The 21457-nt window shown below is 42.1% G+C and overlaps 1 protein-coding gene across 1 annotated transcript in view; it reads left to right on the top strand.

Moving 5' to 3' along the window:
- Positions 1-21457, top strand: part of LOC122941984 (fer-1-like protein 4) — a 196319-nt gene that overhangs the window by 139185 nt on the left and 35677 nt on the right. The window contains 6 exon segments of the mRNA XM_044299480.1: positions 72-166; positions 401-532; positions 609-719; positions 7439-7566; positions 12703-12873; positions 18721-18858. Coding sequence (XP_044155415.1) covers positions 72-166; positions 401-532; positions 609-719; positions 7439-7566; positions 12703-12873; positions 18721-18858 — 775 coding nt within the window.

The raw sequence follows: 21457 nt of genomic DNA, 5'->3' as shown, positions 1-21457 counted from the left end.
ATGAAAGGATGTCTTATGACGTGTGTAATTGCACAATATCTCACATAATAATACATGAATCTTGTATTTAGATGGAGTGAATATCCACACCTTAGATGCTGCAGGGAAGGAAGAAATAGCAGTAGAGATTGTGAAACCAAAGAGGAAAGTAATTTCCACTTTAAAGGTATGTTTGAGTAATTGCATTGATGTGACTGGTATTTCGTGAACCTTTTGCTACTACTTGCCTATTGTTTTATTATTGAACAGTTGTATACTGTATGTAACATGAAAACCATTTGAACCTGGGAGATCATTGTACATCAGAAATGAAGTCTTATTAATTTCCCTACATACATTGGTTTATATGCATTGTAAATCTGTAAATTCTCATGAGCTAACCCAGAACAATGTTCTGCAGATTTATAAAGGAGAACTTGAAAATGAATTTGATAATTTTGAAGACTGGCTCCATACATTTATTCTGAAGCGGGGCAAGGCATTGGATGATGACGATGGTAACGACGATGATAACTTCATGGGAAAGTACAAGGTGCGTTTTGCTGTCAGTCAATATATTACTGGTTGTGAAATATAAGATCTTTTTTACCTCAAAAAGTGTTTTGTAGGGTTCCTTCTATATCTACCCTTCAAGTGAGGCCACTGACGAGTTCCAGATAATGAGAGGTGTGCCGAGGAACCGGCCAGTGAAAGTGCTTGTGAGAATTTACATTGTCAAAGTGAGTACACTTATATAGGTGGGGTTTATGTGGACCCTCATTCATTATAAATAACTGTAAATATACAATTAAAGATGACCTGTCCCCTCTCCTGACTCGCCTGCATTCCCCATGTAATAACAGTTCTGGAGCATCTGTTCTTCTGATTCTATGTTGTTCCATTCCTTTATTATTTCTACTAGATGTTATTGATGAATTGCTAGCAGTCTGCAGTAAGGGTACAGAGGGGAGGTAACCAGTTGGGTGTCTGCACCTGCACAGTCTGAAAATAGCAGCACTGATTGGATAGAGTGAGTCCATGCAGGGACACCCCCCAACTGGTTACCATCCCCCTGTACCCTTACCAGACTGATAGCAATTTTTTCATAACTCCAGAATTGTTATTACATGGGGAATGCATGTAGCTATTAAAACAGGCGTGTCAGAAGCAGTAAAAGGTCCTCTTTAATAGTGAATATGCAAAGCAAAATATATATGACTGCCTCACTTACATCATTTTAAAGTGAATCTCTCACCGGTTTTATGCTTCCCTACAAATACACTGATTAAAAGGGCAAGCCATTTGCATATATTAAAACATCACTTTTCTCAGCAATGCGGGCACATATGAACATGGGACCGACACAGATACCTTCTGCTGCCAAGCGCACATGAAACAGATCAGCCAGTTTTATAGGTACAAATCTGCTGACGGGTGCCCTTAAAAAAAAAAACTGGGTCAATAGAAGACAGTGCGCCTACGGTTCAATCAGGGTCTCTGTCACCAGTTGATAATGCTCATTAGTAAACAGTCAAGAATTAAAAAAGCTTAAAAATGACTGTCAAATCTGTAGTTTGCCTGTTCTTTTTTTTGGGGGGGGGGGGGAACATGGCTCCCCTTAAGGACTTAGGACGTACCGGTACGCCATGTTTGCTAAGTCCTTAAGGACCCAGGGCATACCGGCCGGCAGTGATCGGAACAGGGTGCCTGTTGAAATCATTCAGCAGGCACCCTGTGACAATGCCTAGGGGGGTCCTGTGACCCCCCCCCACCGCATTGCCGATTGATACAAACCGCAGGTCAATTCAGACCTACGGTTTGTAGCGTTTATGCAAGTTTCTGATCCCTGCGGTCCGTGACCCAAAAAAGGTAATAAAAGTGATCAAAAAAGTCATATGTACGCCAAAATAGTACCATTCAAACAGTCGTCTCATCCCGCAAAAAATTTGCCACTAAAAAACTATGGCTCTCAGACTATGGAAACACGAAAAAAAGTTTTGGGGGTTTAAAAAATGATATTATTGTGTAAAACTTAAATAAATTTAAAAACGTAAACATATTAGGTATCCCTGCATCCGTAACAACCTGCTCTATAAAAATAGCACATGATCTAATCTGTCAGATGAACGTTGTAAATAATAAAAAGTTAAAACGGTGCCAAAACAGGTATTTTTTGGAAAATTTTCCATTTCAGTTATATAATTGGATGTCGCACTAGGAAAAATAGAGACCAATAGGTGCTCCTGTAAAATTGAGACCACTCACTCAATAAAATTAAATATAAAAATTATGTAAGATACAGGGCACTCAAGAGACCGTGACCAAGTGGTTGTAACAAATAACATTTTATTGATACTAAATCAAAATACGATAAAACCAAGTACAATATAGTGTGATAAAAAATAAATGCACAATTAGTACATGCTATATAGTAGTAATCACTCTATTCAAGCTAATTCAAAAGTCTGCTGCATATAGATAGTCATCAAGGCGGACGTCAATGTTGTGACCAGTATATTGATTGATATCACAATCACTAAAAGTTCAATCCAATAATTATGTGCAGTCTAAAAATGGATACCTAAGTGTAGTTGATGTAGACCAGAAATCAAATGTCCCGCACTTTGTTGCAGCGGCGTCCAGCCGAAGCAGATGTAAGTAGCGGCGTCCAGCCGAAGCAGATGTAAAATCAGGAGATTGCAGGTGGCTCTATAATTCGCTATACAAGCCTGTAGACCTCCGCTTTCAAATAGAAATTCCGCAATAGTATAGTGACGGAGAATTTCGTCTGTAGAGGTCCACCTCTGCTCTGTGAATTGGTCAGTCTTCGGTACTTGGATCTTTAGGGGGGTGTCGCACCAGACGCGTTTCGGGGTCTAGCTATATGCCCCTTCCTCAGTGGTATGCTTCACCCCTTCCAATACCCCTCCTTTATACTCAAACTTATGTGGTTTCATTGGTCATTGTTTCAACGTCAGGTCTGGTTCGTTAATTACTCAGGTGTACTTCATTAGTATTGACTCTTTCGCAATGTCTTGCTGGGTAAAACAAAACTTGAGCAGAATTTTTTAAAGCTCAACATTACTCCTAATTCTGGATTTATATCTGTTGATATATAATAAATCTGTACATCTGACAAAAGGAAAGAAACGCACCTGAGCGCTGTGCGCTAGTGATGCGGCTTATGTATATTTCTTCCAGATATTTAAACAAGGACCTATTATGATTCACACAACCTAAAAATAATAATAATTGCCCACCAATCAACTACCAGTATTATAATAAAATGAGTAGTATATATAATAATATAATCAATATATAAGATATATAAAATATATATATATATATATATATATATATAATATAATAAATATATAAAATAGATAAAATTCGGAGACATATGCACATTTATAATCACACGTGCGTTATACATATAACCTATTTATACTATTAAAATAGGGATGCTCTGTATAAAAATATACAATATACAATTCTGAATGAATGACATTATAAAATAATAATTTCCATAATGAATGATAAATGTTATGTATCAATTCCTTATCTCGGCTTGAGGGCTGCGTGTAAGTGGAGACCCATGTGTAGAGGAGAAACCGAGTGCAATATATAAAAAAACACGCAGTTGGTCGTCGACACATGGGTGCCCACTACATTTATAAAAATCCAAAGAGCTCGAATTCCGCGTTCAAGCCCTTGGGGATCAGGGAATCAAGCTAAAAAATCTGCTTGGTTTCAAGTCTGGACATCCTTTCTATGTGGTTTCCTCCTCTCCACTCCTTTTCTTCTTTATCCATCGCAAAAAATTTCATCCCTGATGGGTCTTGATTATGACTAATTTTTAAATGGTATGACAATGAGTGGTTATCAAATCCCTTCCGTATATTATTTATATGTTCAGAAATTCGCTTTTTTAGTGATCTTTTTGTCCTGCCTATATATAGTCGTTTGCATGGACATTCAATACCATATATCACATTTTCAGAATTACATGTCAAACAGTCCCTAATTATATGGCGATGGTTGATACTAGTGGATACTACTTCATTAGTTCTTTTTTGAAAGGATGTTATTTTGCAGTTACCACAAGTACCATATCTAAAAAAACCTTGTAGGCCCATCCAGCTTGAAATGGTGGACTCCTTGTTTACTTGTCTCTTAACTGTAGGGGCCACCTTTAAACCTAAATTAGGGGCCTTTGAGAACGTAATTCTTGGATTTTGTGGTATTAATGTACCTATGATCTTGTCCTTCTGTAGCAAATGCCAATGTTTTGCTACAATTTGACGTATTTTCTTGTAGTCGTCACTAAAGGGCAAGATCATCCGTACAATTTCTTGGGTAGGATCTAATTGTTGTTTTGCTTTATCTTTAAAAAATGAATTCCTGTCCATATTTTTAACTTCATTTTTCATCTCATTTATTCTATCTGTTACTTCACTTAACATCTCTTTCCTTTTTTTCATAATTATTTCAACCAGGGAAAGGGAATGTTGGTGAAGCAGTTTGTCCCATTCTATATTAAATGTGGGACTATGGAGATCCTGTGCTGGTGATTTGGTCAGGGTCAAGCCTTTTGCGACCTTGTCACATTACACAAATCTGCCCAATGTTTTAATCTCCCATCTCTGTCTCAACTGCTTTACCAATAGATTCTCCAATTTCCCTAAATGTGTTTTTCACCAATACATTGTTATCCACATTATTTTCATTACTATTGAACATAAAATTTTCAACCTTTAATCTTTTACTTTCCACATGGTCCCAAATGTCTATGGTTTCTATAGTGTCCTGTGCAGACATCTTGAGTGGATAATAATAGGATAGTTATATAATTGGATGTCGCACTAGGAAAAATAGAGACCAATAGGTGCTCCTGCAAAATTGAGACCACTCACTCAATAAAATTGAATATGTCTTGCTGGGTAAAACAAAACTTGAGCAGAATTTTTTAAAGCTCAACATTACTTCTAACTCTGGATTTATATCTGTTGATATATAATAAATCTGTACATCTCACAAAAGGAAAGAAACACACCCGAGCGCTGTGCGCTAGTGATGCGGCTTATGTATATTTCTTCCAGATATTTAAACAAGGACATATTATGATTCACACAACCTAAAAATAATAATAATTGCCCACCAATCAACTACCAGTATTATAATAAAATTAGTAGTATATATAATAATATAATCAATATATAATATATATATATATATATATATATATATATATATATATGTAATATAATAAATATATAAAATAGATAACAAAGTGCGGGACATTTGATTTCTGGTCTACATCAACTACACTCAGGTATCCATTTTTAGACTGCACATAATTATTGGATTGAACTTTTAGAGATTGTGATACCAATCAATATACTGGTTACAACATTGACGTCCGCCTTGATGACTATCTATATGCAGCAGACTTTCGAATTAGCTTGAATAGAGTGATTACTACTATATAGCATGTACTAATTGTGCATTTATTTTTTATCACACTATATTGTACTTGGTTTTATCGTATTTTGATTTAGTATCAATAAAATGTTATTTGTTACAAGCACTTGGTCACGGTCTCTTGAGTGCCCTGTATCTTACAAAATTTTCCATTTTAATCAATTTTTTCCCGTAACAAAGCAAAGGTTAACAGCCAAACAAAACTCAATATTTATTGCCCTGATTCTTTCGTTTACAGAAACACCCCATATGTGGTCGTAAACCTCTGTACGGGCGCAGAAGGAAAGGAATGCCATATGGATTTTGGAAGGCAGTTTTTGCTGGACTTGTTTTTTGACACCATGTCCCATTTGAAGCCCCCCCGATGCACCCCTAGAGTAGAAACTCCAAAAAGTGACCCCATTTAAGAAACGAAACCCCTCAAGGTATTCAAAACTGATTTTACAAACTTTGTTAACCCTTTAAGTGTTCCACAAGAGTCAATGGCAAATAGAGATGAAATTTCAGAATTTCTATTCTTTGTTATTTTGCATCACAAAAAGTGCAATATAGAGCAACCAAAAATCATATGTACCCTAAAATAGTACCAAAAAAACTGCCACCTTATCCCGTAGTTTCCAAAATGGGGTCATGTTTTTGGATTTTCTACTCTAGGGATGCATCAGGGGTCTTCAAATGGGACATGGTGTAAATAAACCAGTCCAGCGAAATCTGCCTTCCAAAAACCACACGGCGTTCCTTTCCCTCTACTCCCTGACGTGGGGCTGTACAGTGGTGTACGACCACATATGGGGTGCTGTAAACCGCAGAGTCAGGGCAATAAACATAGAGTTTTTTTTGGCTGTTTACCCTTGCTTTGCTAGTGGAAAAAATGGATTAAAATTGAAAATTTGGCAAAAAATTTAAATTCTGAAATTTCATCTCCATTTGCCATCAACTCTTGGGGAATACCTAAAGGGTTAATAATGTTTGTAAAATCAGTTTTGAATACCTTGAGGGGTGTAGTTTCTAGAATGGGGCCACTTTTAGGTGGTTTCTATTATGTAAGCCTCACAAAGTGACTTCAGACCTGAACTGGTCCCTAAAAAGTGGGTTTTTGAACATTTCAAAAATTTTTCAAGATTTGCATCTAAACTTCTAAGCCTTGTAACGTCCCCAAAAAATAAAATGGCATTCCCAAAATGATCCAAACATGAAGTAGACATATGGGGAATGTAAACTAATAGCTATTTTTGGAGGTATTACTATGTATTATAGAAGTAGAGAAATTGAAACTTGGAAATTTGCTAATGTTTCCCAAATTTTGGTAAATTTGGTATTTTTTTATAAATAAAAATGATTTTTTTTACTCCATTTTACCAGTGTTATGAAGTACAATATGTGACGAAAAAACAATCTCAGAATGGCCTGGATAAGGAAAAGCGTTTTAAAGTTATCACCACATAAGTGACACTGGTCAGATTTGCAAAAATTTGTCCTTAAGGTGAAATAGGGCTGAGTCCTTAAGGGGTTAAAATCTACTGAAATCTAAAACCAATTCACTATGATCCATTGATATAATCCCCATTATTTAGTGGCTCCTCAGTAATCTCCAGGATCTAATATGATAATCTTTATTTATATAGCATCAACATATTCAGCAAGTAACAAAAAAGTACAGTGCAAAATAATCAAAATCAATGACCAAACCATGAGACAAAAGAAAAAAGCTCCCTGTCCATAAGAGCTTACAATCTAAGCAGTGTCCATTATTGGACCTACACAATTGCTCCTACCTAGTTTCTTACCCCAGAACAGCCACTGTCCTTTCCTAGTTTGAAGCCCCCAAACTGCCCAAGTTTGGGATCAACCTTGAACCTTATGTTTTTCCAACCTGAAATCTTCATATATTTACATCAATGGGACAGATGCTATTCTAGTACTGTGACGAGAGAGATAACTATAAAATGTGTATTACACCTTCAATGTTTTATTATAGGCAACTAATTTAGCCCCGGCTGATCCAAATGGTAAGGCAGATCCATATGTCATAGTAAAAGTGGGAGAACACACAGTGGACAGCAAAGAAAGATACATTCCGAAGCAACTGAACCCAGTGTTTGGAGAGTAAGTAACACTTACCGTAGTTAAAGGTGCCACTAATATACAACTTATACATAAAAATACATTTATCACATGAGATTGTCATGGTACAACAAAATGTCATGGGTACAGTCACTTAATTCTTAAAATATGAATCAAGTGACACAAGGAGGACACGGAAAAACTAGAAGACCTGTGGTGTGAACCTGTTAAAGGGGTTGGCCACCATAAGTATAAGAAACAATAAAGTGCCCCAGAAATTAACTAAATGCCAAGAGGTATTTGTATCATGACAGATACACTGTGTGTATATAATTTTTCTACTAAGTAAAAATCCCAGCATGCATCACAGCAAGCATCTTCAGAGGAGCAGTCACATCACTACTTGTGATGCCATAGTGACAACAGCACCTCAGGTGTCATCTCATCAGTTCAAATAACTACACAGAGAAATCAACATAATGATAGCAATCCTACATTCCCAGTATTGAATAAAGGTTACTGCTTTTCCCACAATGTGATATACAGTGATGAACAGAAGTATTTGAACACTCTGGGATTTTGCAAGTTCTTCCACTTAGAAATCATGGAGGGGTCTGAAATTGACATTGTAGGTGCATTCCCACTCTGAGAGACAGAATAAAAAATTAAAAAAATCAGGAAATCACATTGTATGATTTTTAAAGAATGTATTTGTCTTGCACTGCTGAACATAAGTATTTGAACACCTGAGAAAATCAGTGTTAATATTTGGCACAGAAGGCTTTGTTTAATTACAGAGGTCAAACGTTTCCTGTAGTTCTTGACCAGGTTTGCACATGCTGCAACAGGGATTTTGGCCCAGTCCTCCTCATAGATCTCCCCTAGATCTGTCAGGTTTTGGGGCTGTCGCTGAGCAACACAGAGTTTCAGCTCCCTCCAAAGATATTTTATTGGATTTAGGTCTGGAGACTGGCTAGGCCACTCCAGAATCTTGATATGCTTTTTATGGAGCCACTTCTTGGTTATCCTGGCTGTGTGCTTCGGGTCGTTGTCATGTTGGAAGACCCAGCCACGACCCATCTTCAATGCTCTGACTAACGGAAGGAGATTGTTGCTCAAAATCTCACAATAAATGGTCCCATTCATTCTCTCCTTAATACAGTGCAGTCGCCCTGTCCTCTTTGCAGAAAAGCACCCCCAAAGCATGATGTTACCACCCCCATGCTTCACAGTAGGGATGGTGTTCTTGGGATGCAACTCATCCTTTTTCCTCCAAACATGACGAGTAAAGTTTAGACCAAAAAGTTGTACTCTGGTCTCATCTGAGCACATGACTTTCTCCCGTACCTCCTCTGGATCATCCAGATGGTCATTGGCAAACTTCAGTCAGGCCTGGACATGTGATGACTTGAGCAGGGGAACCTTCCGTACAATGCATGATTTGAAACCATGACGGCGTAGCGTTCTACCGACAGTGACCTTTGAAACTGTGGTCTCAGCTCTCTTCATGTCATTTACTCCCTTGTAGTTCTGGGCTGATTCCTAACCTTTCTTATCATCAGTGATACCCCATGAGGTGACATCTTGCATGGAGCCCCAGTCCGAGGGAGACTGACAGTCGTCTTTAGCCTCTTCCATTTTCTAACAATTGCTCCAACAGTTGATCTATTTTCACCAAGCTGCTTGGCAATTGCCCTGTAGCCATTTCCAGCCTTGTGAAGATCCACAATTTTGTCTCTGGTGTCTTTTGACAGCTCTTTGGTCTTGCCCATGGTAGTAGTTGGAGTCTGACTGACTGTGGGGTGGACAGGTGTCTTTAAAGAGCTCAGACAGGTGCTACTAAGTTAGATTAATGAGTGGAGTAGAGGTGGACTTTTTAAAGGCACAGTACCAGGTCTTTGAGAGCCAGAATTCTTGCTGTTACTCAGGTGTTCAAATAATTATGTTCAGCAGTGCAAGACAAATAAACTCTTTAAAAATCATACAATGTGATTTCCTGATTTTTTTTTTTTATTCTGTCTCTCAAAGTGGGAATGTACCTACAATGTGAATTTCAGACCCCTCCATGATTTCTAAGTGGGAGAACTTGCAAAATCGCAGGGTGTTCAAATACTTCTGTTCCTCACTGTATATAAAATACATACATGTGTGTGGATATGTACATAGGTGTTTAGGGGGTGTGTGTGTATTGTGAGCTTTTGCTCTGGTAGACAGGCTAGCAGATGCAGTATAGAGGCAATCACAAAGTCTTTAACTTAAACAGTTCGGTGTTTATTCACACATAAGGAAAAACTAAATGACCATTCACAGTCTTGGTGTTTGTTCACATCATGCAATGTCCATAGAACAAAATCTTCACCTGGTTAGAAGTTTTCCATCCGCAGTCCACAGCAGGCTTTAGGGGACTGTTTCCCAGCATGCGGCTCTCAGCCCTTTAGCACGGCACGAATTCACAGTTCCCAAAACACAGAGACTCCCCAGTGTAACAGTCGCGTACACACACACACAGGGGGGACGGAAGTGACCACTGCGCTCCACCCTCACCCCTGGCCCTGCCTACTTGCCTCGCGAGTCCTAATGACAGGGGACAACTGGACGGCAATCCCTAGCTTGGAATAAGTGCAGGGATGACAGACAAACAACAGAACGTAAACAGACCTAGTCAATACCAGGAAAGCTACAAAGTACAAATGGAGCAAGCAGAGAATAGTCAGGAGAAGCCGGGGTCATAAATACCAGGAGAGTCGTGAAGTACCAAAGGAGTCAGCAGAGGATCGTCAGGAGGAGGTCGGGGTCAGAATACCAGGAGAGCAGCAAAGTACACAAGGAGCAGGCAGAGGATCGTCAGGAATTCAGCAGAAGGTAAGTACGCCAGGAAAGACACAATCGCAGGTGGAACCTAAATAACAGGCAATCTGTGGCCAGCAGATTGCCTGTTTAAATAGGGAGCTAGAGGGGTCATGTGACGTGGCCAGCGTCACATGACTCCACACAGACTACACAGCCGAGCACTGAGTGATCAGTTCGGTGCTCAGCTATAAAACCATTAGCATGAATGCAGATAGATGCACACATAGTGTTATCAGGAGCGCGGGTGACGCTGGATGCACTGATGATGCGTGCGCGTTCCGGACGTGCCCGCCTCCTAGACGGCTCCCTAACACCCAACTTCTCTGTCAGATGGAGGAAAAACCACACCCAGCACAGAGAGAAATCCTTTGGAAGCACTTTGTAGTGCTTCTGTGGGCTTCTGATCCGTGCCTCTGCTCTATACCACTCTGTATCTTGCAGATTGCAGACCCATTCAAGTCAATGGGATGTTTGCTGTCTGCAATACAGGAGCAGGGCACACATACTTGACTGCAGATGCTAATTCACAGCAGTCTATAGGAGATGCGATCTAAAGATTGCATGTTCAGATCCCCTAGGAGGGCTTTTAAATAAGGAAGGCTTTTTAAAATATTAAAATTAAAATCATCCCTCTTTCTCCAAAATAAATATAAAAATAAATATAAAGTAAGAATATTACTGTAATTATCTTTGGCACCGCCACTTATAAAAAAAAGCTATCACTACCAAAATATGTATCCCATAGGGTGGACGGTATAACAAAAAAATAAAAATCTAAATGGCCAATTTGACTTTTTTTCATTGCTTCATAAAAAAATAATAATAATAACAAGTGATCAAAAACCCACTCACCTACACACTCCAAAGTGGTATAAATAATAAAACTACAGATCACAACGCAAAAAATGCGCCCTCGGTCATCAACGTAGACAAAATTCTAAAACAGAAATTTGGATCAGAAGATGGAGATGCAAAGAAAAGAATATCTTTTTTGGAAATTATCTTTTTCAGTATTAAAAGAAAAAAATTGCAAATGTGGTATCGCTGTAATTATACTGTGGAAGATTTATTTATTTATTTTTTACATTACACCCCATCTGGATTTTACACATTTACACCACATCAAATTCAAAAGTACATGGTGCCAATATAAAATACTTTTTGTTCTGCAAAAAAAACAAGCCCTCATACAGCTATTTGAATGGAAAATTATAAAAGTTATGGCTCCGGGAAGGCCAAAAGTAAAAATTGGAAAATGGCCTGGTCATAAAGGGGTTAAATGGGTTGTCCTTTCATATATATTCATGACCAATCATCAAGATAGGTCATCAATATCTGATCAGCAGGGGTCCGACACGTGTCACCCCGCTGATCAGCTGTTTGAAGAGGAGGCGCCGGTTCCTAGTCATTACACTATGCGTCGTCTCCTCTGGAGCAGAGACGTAGTATAATTACAAGCACTGGCTCCAGTCACCTGAATGGAGTGAGTGCTTTTATTTCACTGCACTTGCGAGACGACAAGCAGTGTAATGAAGAGGAAGCAGCGCTCGCATGGAGCACTGCCTCGTCTTCATATAGTTGACTGGCGGGGATACCGGTTGTCAGGACCCCACTGATCAGATACTGATGACCTATCCTGAGAATATGTCATCAATAGATCTGAAACAGCTCTTCCATGTCGCGTGCAGCCATGGACAGATTCGACTGCAGGGCAGAGAGGGTTCAGGGGGCATGGCTTCAGATTATAGAAAAAAAAGGCAGATCTGCTTAATGACATATATTAGGAAATTAACTTTTTCCCTGCCTCCCACACAGTAGTAGCAAATACATGGATAGTGGCCAACCCCTTTAAGTAAATTAGACCTTTCTACTGATGACCTATCATCTGGATAGGTCATTAGTATCTGATAGCTGGGGTCTGAGTTCTGGAACACCCGCCTATCAGCTGCTTGAGAAGGCATTGGCGCGGACAGTAGCATCTTGGGGGTTTAACTGCAATACCAAGCACAGCAGCTATCAGATGGACTTCACTATCAAAATAGATTTGACACTATGCGTTGCAAAGAGTAAAATCCACTGTGGAAATTCGCAGCATAAATTGTCATGCTGTGGAATCCGCACTGATTTTTAACACTACAGGTTCCCCTACTGTATAATATTGTGGAATTTCTAATAGCAGAAAATCTGCAGCAAATACGCCTCAAGTGGATATACCCGAAATAGCTTAATTTTCTATTTCCATTGTTAGGGGAGTTGCTTATCATCAGAAGAATGTTGTATGTTTGCCTGCTGACTATTTTTTTTTTAATTACTTTTTACTTTTTTCAGAGTGTTCGAAATGACCATCTCATTCCCTGCAGAATCCGAACTGACAATTTCTGTGTTTGATCATGACCTTATTGGGTCAGACGATTTGATTGGTGAGACTAAGTTGGACCTAGAAAATCGTTTCTACAGTAGTCACCGGCCAAACTGTGGCCTAGCACTACAATATGATGTGTAAGTGTAAAGAAATAATTACAACCTTCTGAGATGTATAATGCCATTCCATTTTTGGCTCCACTATCCACTGTGCCCACCTCTTGGGTCCTCTTTCCATCATTGTGCCTACTTTTGACTTCATATAACTCAAGACCATCCAATATATACTTATACAGAGGGACTAGTAGCTCAAGGCATGTTTAAAGGGGTTTTCCGGGATTAAAATATTGATGACTTTTCCTCAAGACAGGTCATCCATGTCTGATTGGTGGGGACTCCCAGCACCCCGTGGTCAACTGTTTGAACAGGCCATATCACTCTAGTGAGTGCCGCAGCCTTTTCTTAAGGCCTCATGCACACGACCGTTTTATTTTAAGGTCCGCAAAAACGGGATCCGTAGGTCCGTGATCCGTGACCTTTTTTTCGTCCGTGGGTCTTCCTTGATTTTTGGACGATCCGTCCTGAATTACAATGCAAGTCTATGGGGACGGATCCGTTTGACGTTTACACAATATGGTGCAATTGCAAACGGATCCGTCCCCCATTGACTTTCAATGTAAAGTTAGGAGTCCCTTTTATACCATCGGATCAGAGTTTTCTACAATCCGATGGTATATTTTAACTTGAAGCATCCCCATCACCATGGGAACGCCTCTATGTTAGAATATACCATCGGATTTGAGTTAGATCGTGAAACTCAGATCTGACAGTATATTCTAACACAGAGGCGTTCCCATGGCGATGGGGACGCTTTAAGTTAGAATATACTAAAAGAACTGTGTACATGACTGCCCCCTGCTGCCTGGAAGACCCCCCCTCCCCCCCTCACTGTATTTAACTCATTGGTGGCCAGTGCAGCCCCCCTCCCTCCCCTGTAGTACTGTAGATTCATTGGTGGCCAGTGGCCCCCCTCCCTCCCCCTCTTAATTAAAATCTCCCCCCCCCTATCATTGGTGGCAGCGGAGAGTACCGATTGGAGTCCCAGTTTAATCGCTGGGGCTCCGATCGGTAACCATGGCAACCAGGACGCTACTGCAGTCCTGGTTGCCATGGTTACTTAGCAATTTTTAGAAGCATTATACTTACCTGCGAGCTGCGATGTCTGTGACCGGCCGGGCGCTCCTCCTACTGGTAAGTGAAAGGTCTGTGCGGTGCATTGCTTATAGCACTGTCACGGATGGTGTAACAGAAAACAAGAAGTTACAAATAAGGATCCGACTGGCTTGATCCGAAACTAAGGAACAAAAGGGAGACCCCTATTTAAGCCCTGAAACTCTCCCTGTCTTCTCAGCCCATGCAAAGATCTCTATGGCTACTTTCACACTTGCGTTAGGAGCGGATCCGTCTGGTGTCTGCACAGACGGATCCGCTCCTATAATGCAAACGCTTGCATCCGTTCAGAACGGATCCGTTTGCATAACTGTTTATTTCAGATCTGATTTTTCACTTCGGAAAACTCAGATCTGACAGTATATTCTAAACACAGAAGCGTTCCCATGGTGATGGGGACGCTTCAAGTTAGAATATACTGAGAACTGTGTACATGACTGCCCCCTGCAGACCCCCCCCCCCTCCTGTATTTAACTTATTGGTGGCCAGTGCGGCCCCCCCTCCCTCCCCAGTATTAATTGTAACCAGTGCGGCCCCCCTCCCTCTATATTCATCGGTGGCCAGTGCGGATTCCCAGTATTAAATATGAGCAGTACGGCCTCCCCCTCCCTCCCTCCCCAGTATTAAATGTGACCAGTGCGGCCCCCCTCCCTCTATATTCATTGGTGGCCGGCCAGTGCGGATTCCAAGTATTGTGACCAGTGCGGCCTCCCCTCTCCCCTCCCCCAATTAAAATCACCCCCCCCCCCATCATTGGTGGCAGCGGAGAGTACCGATCGGAGTCCCAGTTTAAATCGCTGGGGCTCCGATCGGTTACCATGGCAGCCAAGACGCTATTGCAGTCTTGGCTGCCATGGTTACTTGGCAATAAATACAAGCATTATACTTACCTGAAGAGCTGCGATGTCTGTGTCCGGCCGGGAGCTCCTCCTACTGGTAAGTGAAAGGTCTGTGCGGCGCATTGCCTATAGCACAGACCTGTCACTTACCAGTAGGAGGAGCGCCCGGCCGGTCAGACATCGCAGCTCTTCAGGTAAGTATAATGCTTGTATTTATTGCTAAGTAACCATGGCAGCCAAGACTGCAATAGCGTCTTGGCTGCCATGGTAACCGATCGGAGCCCCTGCGATTTAAACTGGGACTCCGATCGGTACTCTCCGCTGCCACCAATGATGGGGGGGGGGTGATTTTAATTAGGGGAGGGTATGGAGAGGGGAGGCCGCACTGGTCATAATACTTGGAATCCGCACTGGCCACCAATAAATATAGAGGGAGGGGGAGGCTGCACTGGTCATATTTAATACTGGGGAGGGAGGGAGGGGGAGGCCGCACTGGTCATATTTAATACTGGGCATCCGCACTGGCCACCGATGAATATAGAGGGAGGGGGGCCGCACTGGCTACAATTAATACTGGGGAGGGAGGGGGAGGCCGCACTGGTCATATTTAATACTGGGAATCCGCACTGGCCACCGATGAATATAGAGGGAGGATGGCCGCACTGGCTACAATTAATACTGGGGAGGGAGGGGGGGCCGCACTGGCCACCAATAAGTTAATTACAGGAGGAGGGGGGGTCTGCCCCCTGCTGCCTGGCAGCATCTGCCAGGCAGCAGGGGGCAGTCATGTACACAGTTCTCAGTATATTCTAGCATGAAGCGTCCCCATCACCATGGGAACGCCTGTGTTTGAATATACTGTCGGATCTGAGTTTTACGATGTAGCTCAAATCCGATGGTATATTCTAACATAGAGGCGTTCCCATGGTGATGGGGACGCTTCAAGTTAAAATATACCATCGGATCGGAGAAAACTCCGATCTGATGGTATATTAATAGGGACTCCTGACTTTACATTGAAAGTCAATGGGGGACGGATCCGTTTGAAATTGCACCATATTGTGTCAACGTCAAACTGATCCGTCCCCATTTACTTGCATTGTAAGTCTGGATGGATCCGTTTGGCTCCGCATGGCCAGGGGACACGAAAACGCTGCAAGCTGCGTTCGGGTGTCCGCCTGCTGAGCGGAGCCGAGGCCAAACGGTGCCAAACTGATGCATTCTGAGCGGATACGCATCCACTCAGAATGCATTAGGGCTGTACGGATCCGTTCGGGGACGCTTGTGAGAGCCTTCAAACGGAACTCACAAGCGGAGCACCGAACGCTAGTGTGAAAGTAGCCTATGATAGAAAATTGCATGCCCTTGTGCCTTGACTGTATGACACCTGAACACCCTATAATAGTGAGGGGACACGACCACCGGCTCCCTACACTTAATACGGAGGGAGTCAGGGTAACCTAGGATCAAGCAAACAGGAAAACACAAATTAATGAACAGACTTATCTGTAGAAGCATAAGTTGTAGCATCCAGCATGTACACACTCCAGGAAGTTGTATAAACCGCAAAGTGATGCAGTATGGGAGGGGATTTAAAGGGATGCAATCAGTGCAACTAGATGACAGCTGAGAGAGGGAAACGAGATGACAAAACAAAAGGAAAACAAAAGAACCTCAAGCAGGAGGTTCTGAAGAATGTCTGTCAGAGCTTCTCAGATGTCTGGCGGTGACAAGCACAGACTTGTCACTTACCAGTAGGAGGAGCGCCGGCCCGTCACAGACATCGCAGCTCGCAGGTATGTATAATGCTTCTAAAAATTGCTAAGTAACCATGGCAACCAGGACTGCAGTAGCGTCCTGGTTGCCATGGTTACCTATTGCAACCCCAGCGATTAAACTGGGACTCCAATCGGTACTTTCCGCTGCCACCAATGATAGCGGGGGAGATTTTAATTAGGAGTGGGAGGGAGGGGGGGCCCACTGGCCACCAATGAATCTACAGTACTACAGGGGAGAGAGGGGGGTCTGGCCGCACTGGCCACCAATGTGTTAACTACAGGGGAGGGAGGGGGGCCGGCCGCACTGGCCACTAATGTGTTAACTACAGGGGAGAGGGGGGGGGGGCCGGCCGCACATGCCACCAATGTGTTAAATACAAGGGAGGGAGGGGGGGCCCACTGGCCACCAATGAATTTAAAACTGGGGAGGGAGGGGGGTCTGCCCCCCTCCTTCCTGGCAGCACATGATCTCTTACAGGGGGCTATGATACGCACAATTAACCCCTCAGGTGCAGCACCTGAGGGGTTAATTGTGCGGATCAAAGCCCCCTGTAAGAGATCGGGTGCTGCCAGGCAGCAGGGGGCAGTCATGTACACAGTTCAAAGTATATTCTACCTAGAAATGTCCCCATTACTATGGGAACGCCTCTGTGTTAGAATATACTGTCGGATCTGAGTTTTCACGCAGTGAAAACTCAGCTCTGAAAAAGCTTTTATGCAGACAGATCTTCGGATCCGTCTGTATGAAAGTAACCTATGGCCACGAATCATGGACGCGGATGCCAATCTTGTGTGCATCCGTGTTCTTTCACGGACCCATTGACTTGAATGGGTCCGTGAACCGTTGTCCGTCAAAAAAATAGGACAGGTCATATTTTTTGGACAGACAGGAAACACAGATCACGAATGCGGCTGCAAAACGGTGCATTTTCCGATTTTTCAACGGACCCATTGAAAGTCAACGGGTCCACAGAAAAAAACTGAAAACAGAACAACGGCCGCGGAGGCACACAATGGTCGTGTACATGAGGCCTAAGGCTGTATTACACTGGCCGATCTTTCGGCCGATAATCACATGAACAGTTGTTAGAGATCATCTTGCAGTATAATACTGCTGCCGATTGCCCGATGAACGAGCAAATGCTTGTTCATTGGACAATTCTGATTTTTAAGCATGCTTAAAAATCAGCGCTTGCCAGCAACAGATCGTGCTGTCAAATAGCAACTACTAGACAGCATGGGGACGAGCAATGGCATAGTGATTTCTTCTGCCCATGCTGCGGATGAAATCTTATATGTCTCCGGAAGCTAGTAAACAATTGCTGGAAGGGATCTCTTCCCTCCCAACAATCGTTTGCTTATCTGCCTGTCTAATGCAGGCTTTAGTTCAGTGATGTCATGTTCATTAGTCACAGGGTCTAGGCAGTGGCGTACATAGAGAGGTAAGGGCCCCCATAGCAAGGATCAAACCAGGCCCCCCACACAGGACAGAAGGGTTTCCGCCTAAACCCCATTTTTCCACTGCTTATCTGCCTGTCTAATGCAGGCTTTAGTTCAGTGATGTCATGTTCATTAGTCACAGGGTCTAGGCAGTGGCATACATAGAGAGGTAAGAGCCCCCATAGCAAGGATCAAACCAGGCCCCCCACACAGGACAGAAGGGTTTCTGCCTAAACCCCATTTTTCCACTGCTTTGTTTGCTAAAAGTTCTTTCTTTAGAGGGTACAGTCCTGACCAAGTTTTGACCCCCCAGTAGAAGAGGAGATTATCCCAACTACACCCCCTCTTGCCCTGGGCCCCATAGCAGTCGCATGGTCTGCCGCTATGGTAGTTACGCCCCTGGGTCTAGGTGTGGCTCAGTCCCATTCAAGTGAATGGGCCTGGGCTGCAGTATCAAGCACAGCTGCTATTCAGTGGATGAAGCTGTGCTTGGTAGGCTGTGAGGAGGTCACAGCCTTTTCAAACAGCTGACTGGTGGCAGTGCTGGGAGTCAGACCCACACCAAATATTGATAGCCTATCCTTAGAACAGGTCATCAATATTGTTCTCCCAGAAAGAACAATAAAATTGAGCAAAACAAAATATATAGGTCTCACTACTACATATAATGTATAGAGTAAAATATTTTTCTCCTGCAGAGAGGGGTATAATGCATGGAGAGACGCCTTCAGACCTTCACAGATTCTAACTTCATTATGTAAGAAGCACAGTCTACCAGCACCAGAATATAGAAGAGAGGAGGTGAAAGTAAATACCAAGATCTTTAAGATTCCCAAAAGTAAGAAAATTAACATCTATTCTGATAGTGTGTCTATAGACATATACAGATATTACAAGAATAAACACAATTGAGTACCTAGTAGACATGAGTAAATTTCTTGAAATTAGTTTTGTGTGGAATTCAACAATTTTTAAAATAAAAAATAGATGTGTATCCAAATTGATTTTTCACAAATCAAACATGCTCCAATTACCCTGGAAATTGGTGCATTACACCCTGTAGTCTCCTTGGACTCATTTTTTTTTATTGCTTTTTTTTATTTTTATTTTTTACAAACTTTTGCTCTTTATCTCCCCCTCCCCCCTTCTGAAGCTCTTGATAGCAGTAGCAAATAATGTCACACTGACATAAATAGCTATTTGATGGCGTTAACAAACAGCATGTTTACAAACACACTGCACAATCGCATGTGTTATATTTTTTCCATATTAGAATGTTTCCAAAAATTGGGACAGATGGTGTTTAAACACAAACAGTGTTATGGGAAAGAACAATGGCTTCTTGGGACCAAGCGTCCAAAATTTTTGCTCAACGGGGTCAGAAGAAGACTTTCTTCTGTACAATCGTCCAAAAACTATGCCTGAACTGGGCAATGATTGACACAACTAAGTGGTATGGCAGCAACTGCACTGGTGGAAACTTGGCCACTTGGTTAATTGTCAAGAATATTTTTTTTCATGGCCGCACAGTCCTTTATGTATGTCTGATGATGGAGCAAAGTACAAAGAGGAGGAGGAGTCTGAGCACGAGAAGAAGTAGCTTATGATGATAACAAGGACACTGTATTGCTTGGGGTGCAGGCTGACTGGCACAAAGAAAACAGGCTTGTTCTGATTTGGAATGCTGCCCAGTTCTATTTTGCCCCAGGATCCAGTGATGTGACCTCATGTGAAGCAATAGAGCCTTGGTACCTATTTTTTGTTTGCATGCCCATTTTAATCCTACAGATCTTCCACAAGGCAGTGGTTTTGTGTGCCAGCCTTATGCAGAAAAAACGCCATACAGGAATGAAAAACTGCCATATAGGAGTTGTTCGAACAGAGCTGGAGGCAGCCAAGCTTGGCCTAGGTCTGGTATGTTTTCAGCCTGCACCCACAGTATTGCTGTCATCACCAGTTCCTGAGCTGATAATTAGTGATGAGTGGCAGGTGCCATATTCGATTTCGACGAAATTCACGAATATTCAATAGAATATTCGTTTTATATTCGTCGAAATCGAATATTCATCATTATTCTAGTTATCGTGATTAATATGCGATTTAAATAATCGCGTATTGCGATTTTAACTTAACCACTTCAACCCCCCTAGCTAAAACACCCTTAATGACCAGGCCACTTTTTACACTTCTGCACTACACTACTTTCACAGTTTATTGCTCGGTCATGCAACTTACCACCCAAATGAATTTTACCTCCTTTTCTTCTCACTAATAGAGCTTTCATTTGGTGGTATGTCATTGCTGCTGACATTTTAACTTTTTTTGTTATTAATCGAAATTTAACGATTTCTTTGCAAAAAAAAGGACATTTTTCACTTTCAGTTGTAAAATTTTGCAAAAAAAAACAACATCCATATATAAATTTTTCGCTAAATGTATTGTTCTACATGTCTTTGATCAAAAAAAAAGTTTGGGCAAAAAAAAAAATGGTTTGGGTAAAAGTTATAGCGTTTACAAACTATGGTACAAAAAATTTGAATTTCCGCTTTTTGAAGCAGCTCTGACTTTCTTAGCACCTCTCATGTTTCCTGAGGTTCTACAATGCCCAGACAGTAGAAAAAACCCACAAATGACCCCATTTTGGAAAGTAAACACCCTAAGGTTTTCGCTGATGGGCATAGTGAGTTCATAGAACTTTTTATGTTTTGTCACAAGTTAGCGGAAAATGATGATTTATTTATTTATTTTTTTCTTACAAAGTCTCATATTCCACTAACTTGTGACAAAAAATAAAAACTTCCATGAACTCACTATGCCCCTCACGGAATACCTTGGGGTGTCTTCTTTCCAAAATGGGGTCACTTGTGGGGTAGTTACACTGCCCTGGCATTTTAGGGGCCCATATGCGTGAGAAGTAGTTTGCAATCAAAATCTGTAAAAAATGACCGGTGAAATCCGAAAGGTGCTCTTTGGAATGTACCTACTCACCTTGTCCCGTTCCTAAAGCTCACAGTCCTCTCTCCCCTGCAGCCACAGATCGCTCTGCAGCACTATGTGGGCGAAGCTTATGCAGATTCCCGGACTGCAGGCTCCGCCCACACACTCCGGCAGCGTGATCCGTGTCTGAATGGTGGAGTGGGCAGAAGTCTTCCTGCTTCACCATTCTGTGCACCGCCAGTCTAAAGGAGGGGAGGAGCGCAGGGAGCTGAGTGGTGAGTGACAGGACCCAGCTCCCTGCGCTCCAGCAATGAGCGCTTCCATCTGTATTGATGGAAGCGCTCATTGCTTCTGGCACCCCCCCTCCTTAGTACGCCACTACTTCAGAGCGCTGATAAACTGCGCCTGCCTTCTCCTCGGCTCCCCCACTCTCACCAATAGCCAGGGACCTGTCCTGCTCCAGACTCCTGCTACAGTACAGGGGCAGGAGCTGTCATC

The sequence above is a fragment of the Bufo gargarizans genome, chromosome 6 (assembly GCF_014858855.1).
Source record: "Bufo gargarizans isolate SCDJY-AF-19 chromosome 6, ASM1485885v1, whole genome shotgun sequence".
NCBI classification, from domain to species: Eukaryota; Metazoa; Chordata; class Amphibia; order Anura; family Bufonidae; genus Bufo; species Bufo gargarizans.
Note: the sequence above shows the minus strand (reverse complement) of the source record. Positions and strands in the feature narration are given on the sequence as shown.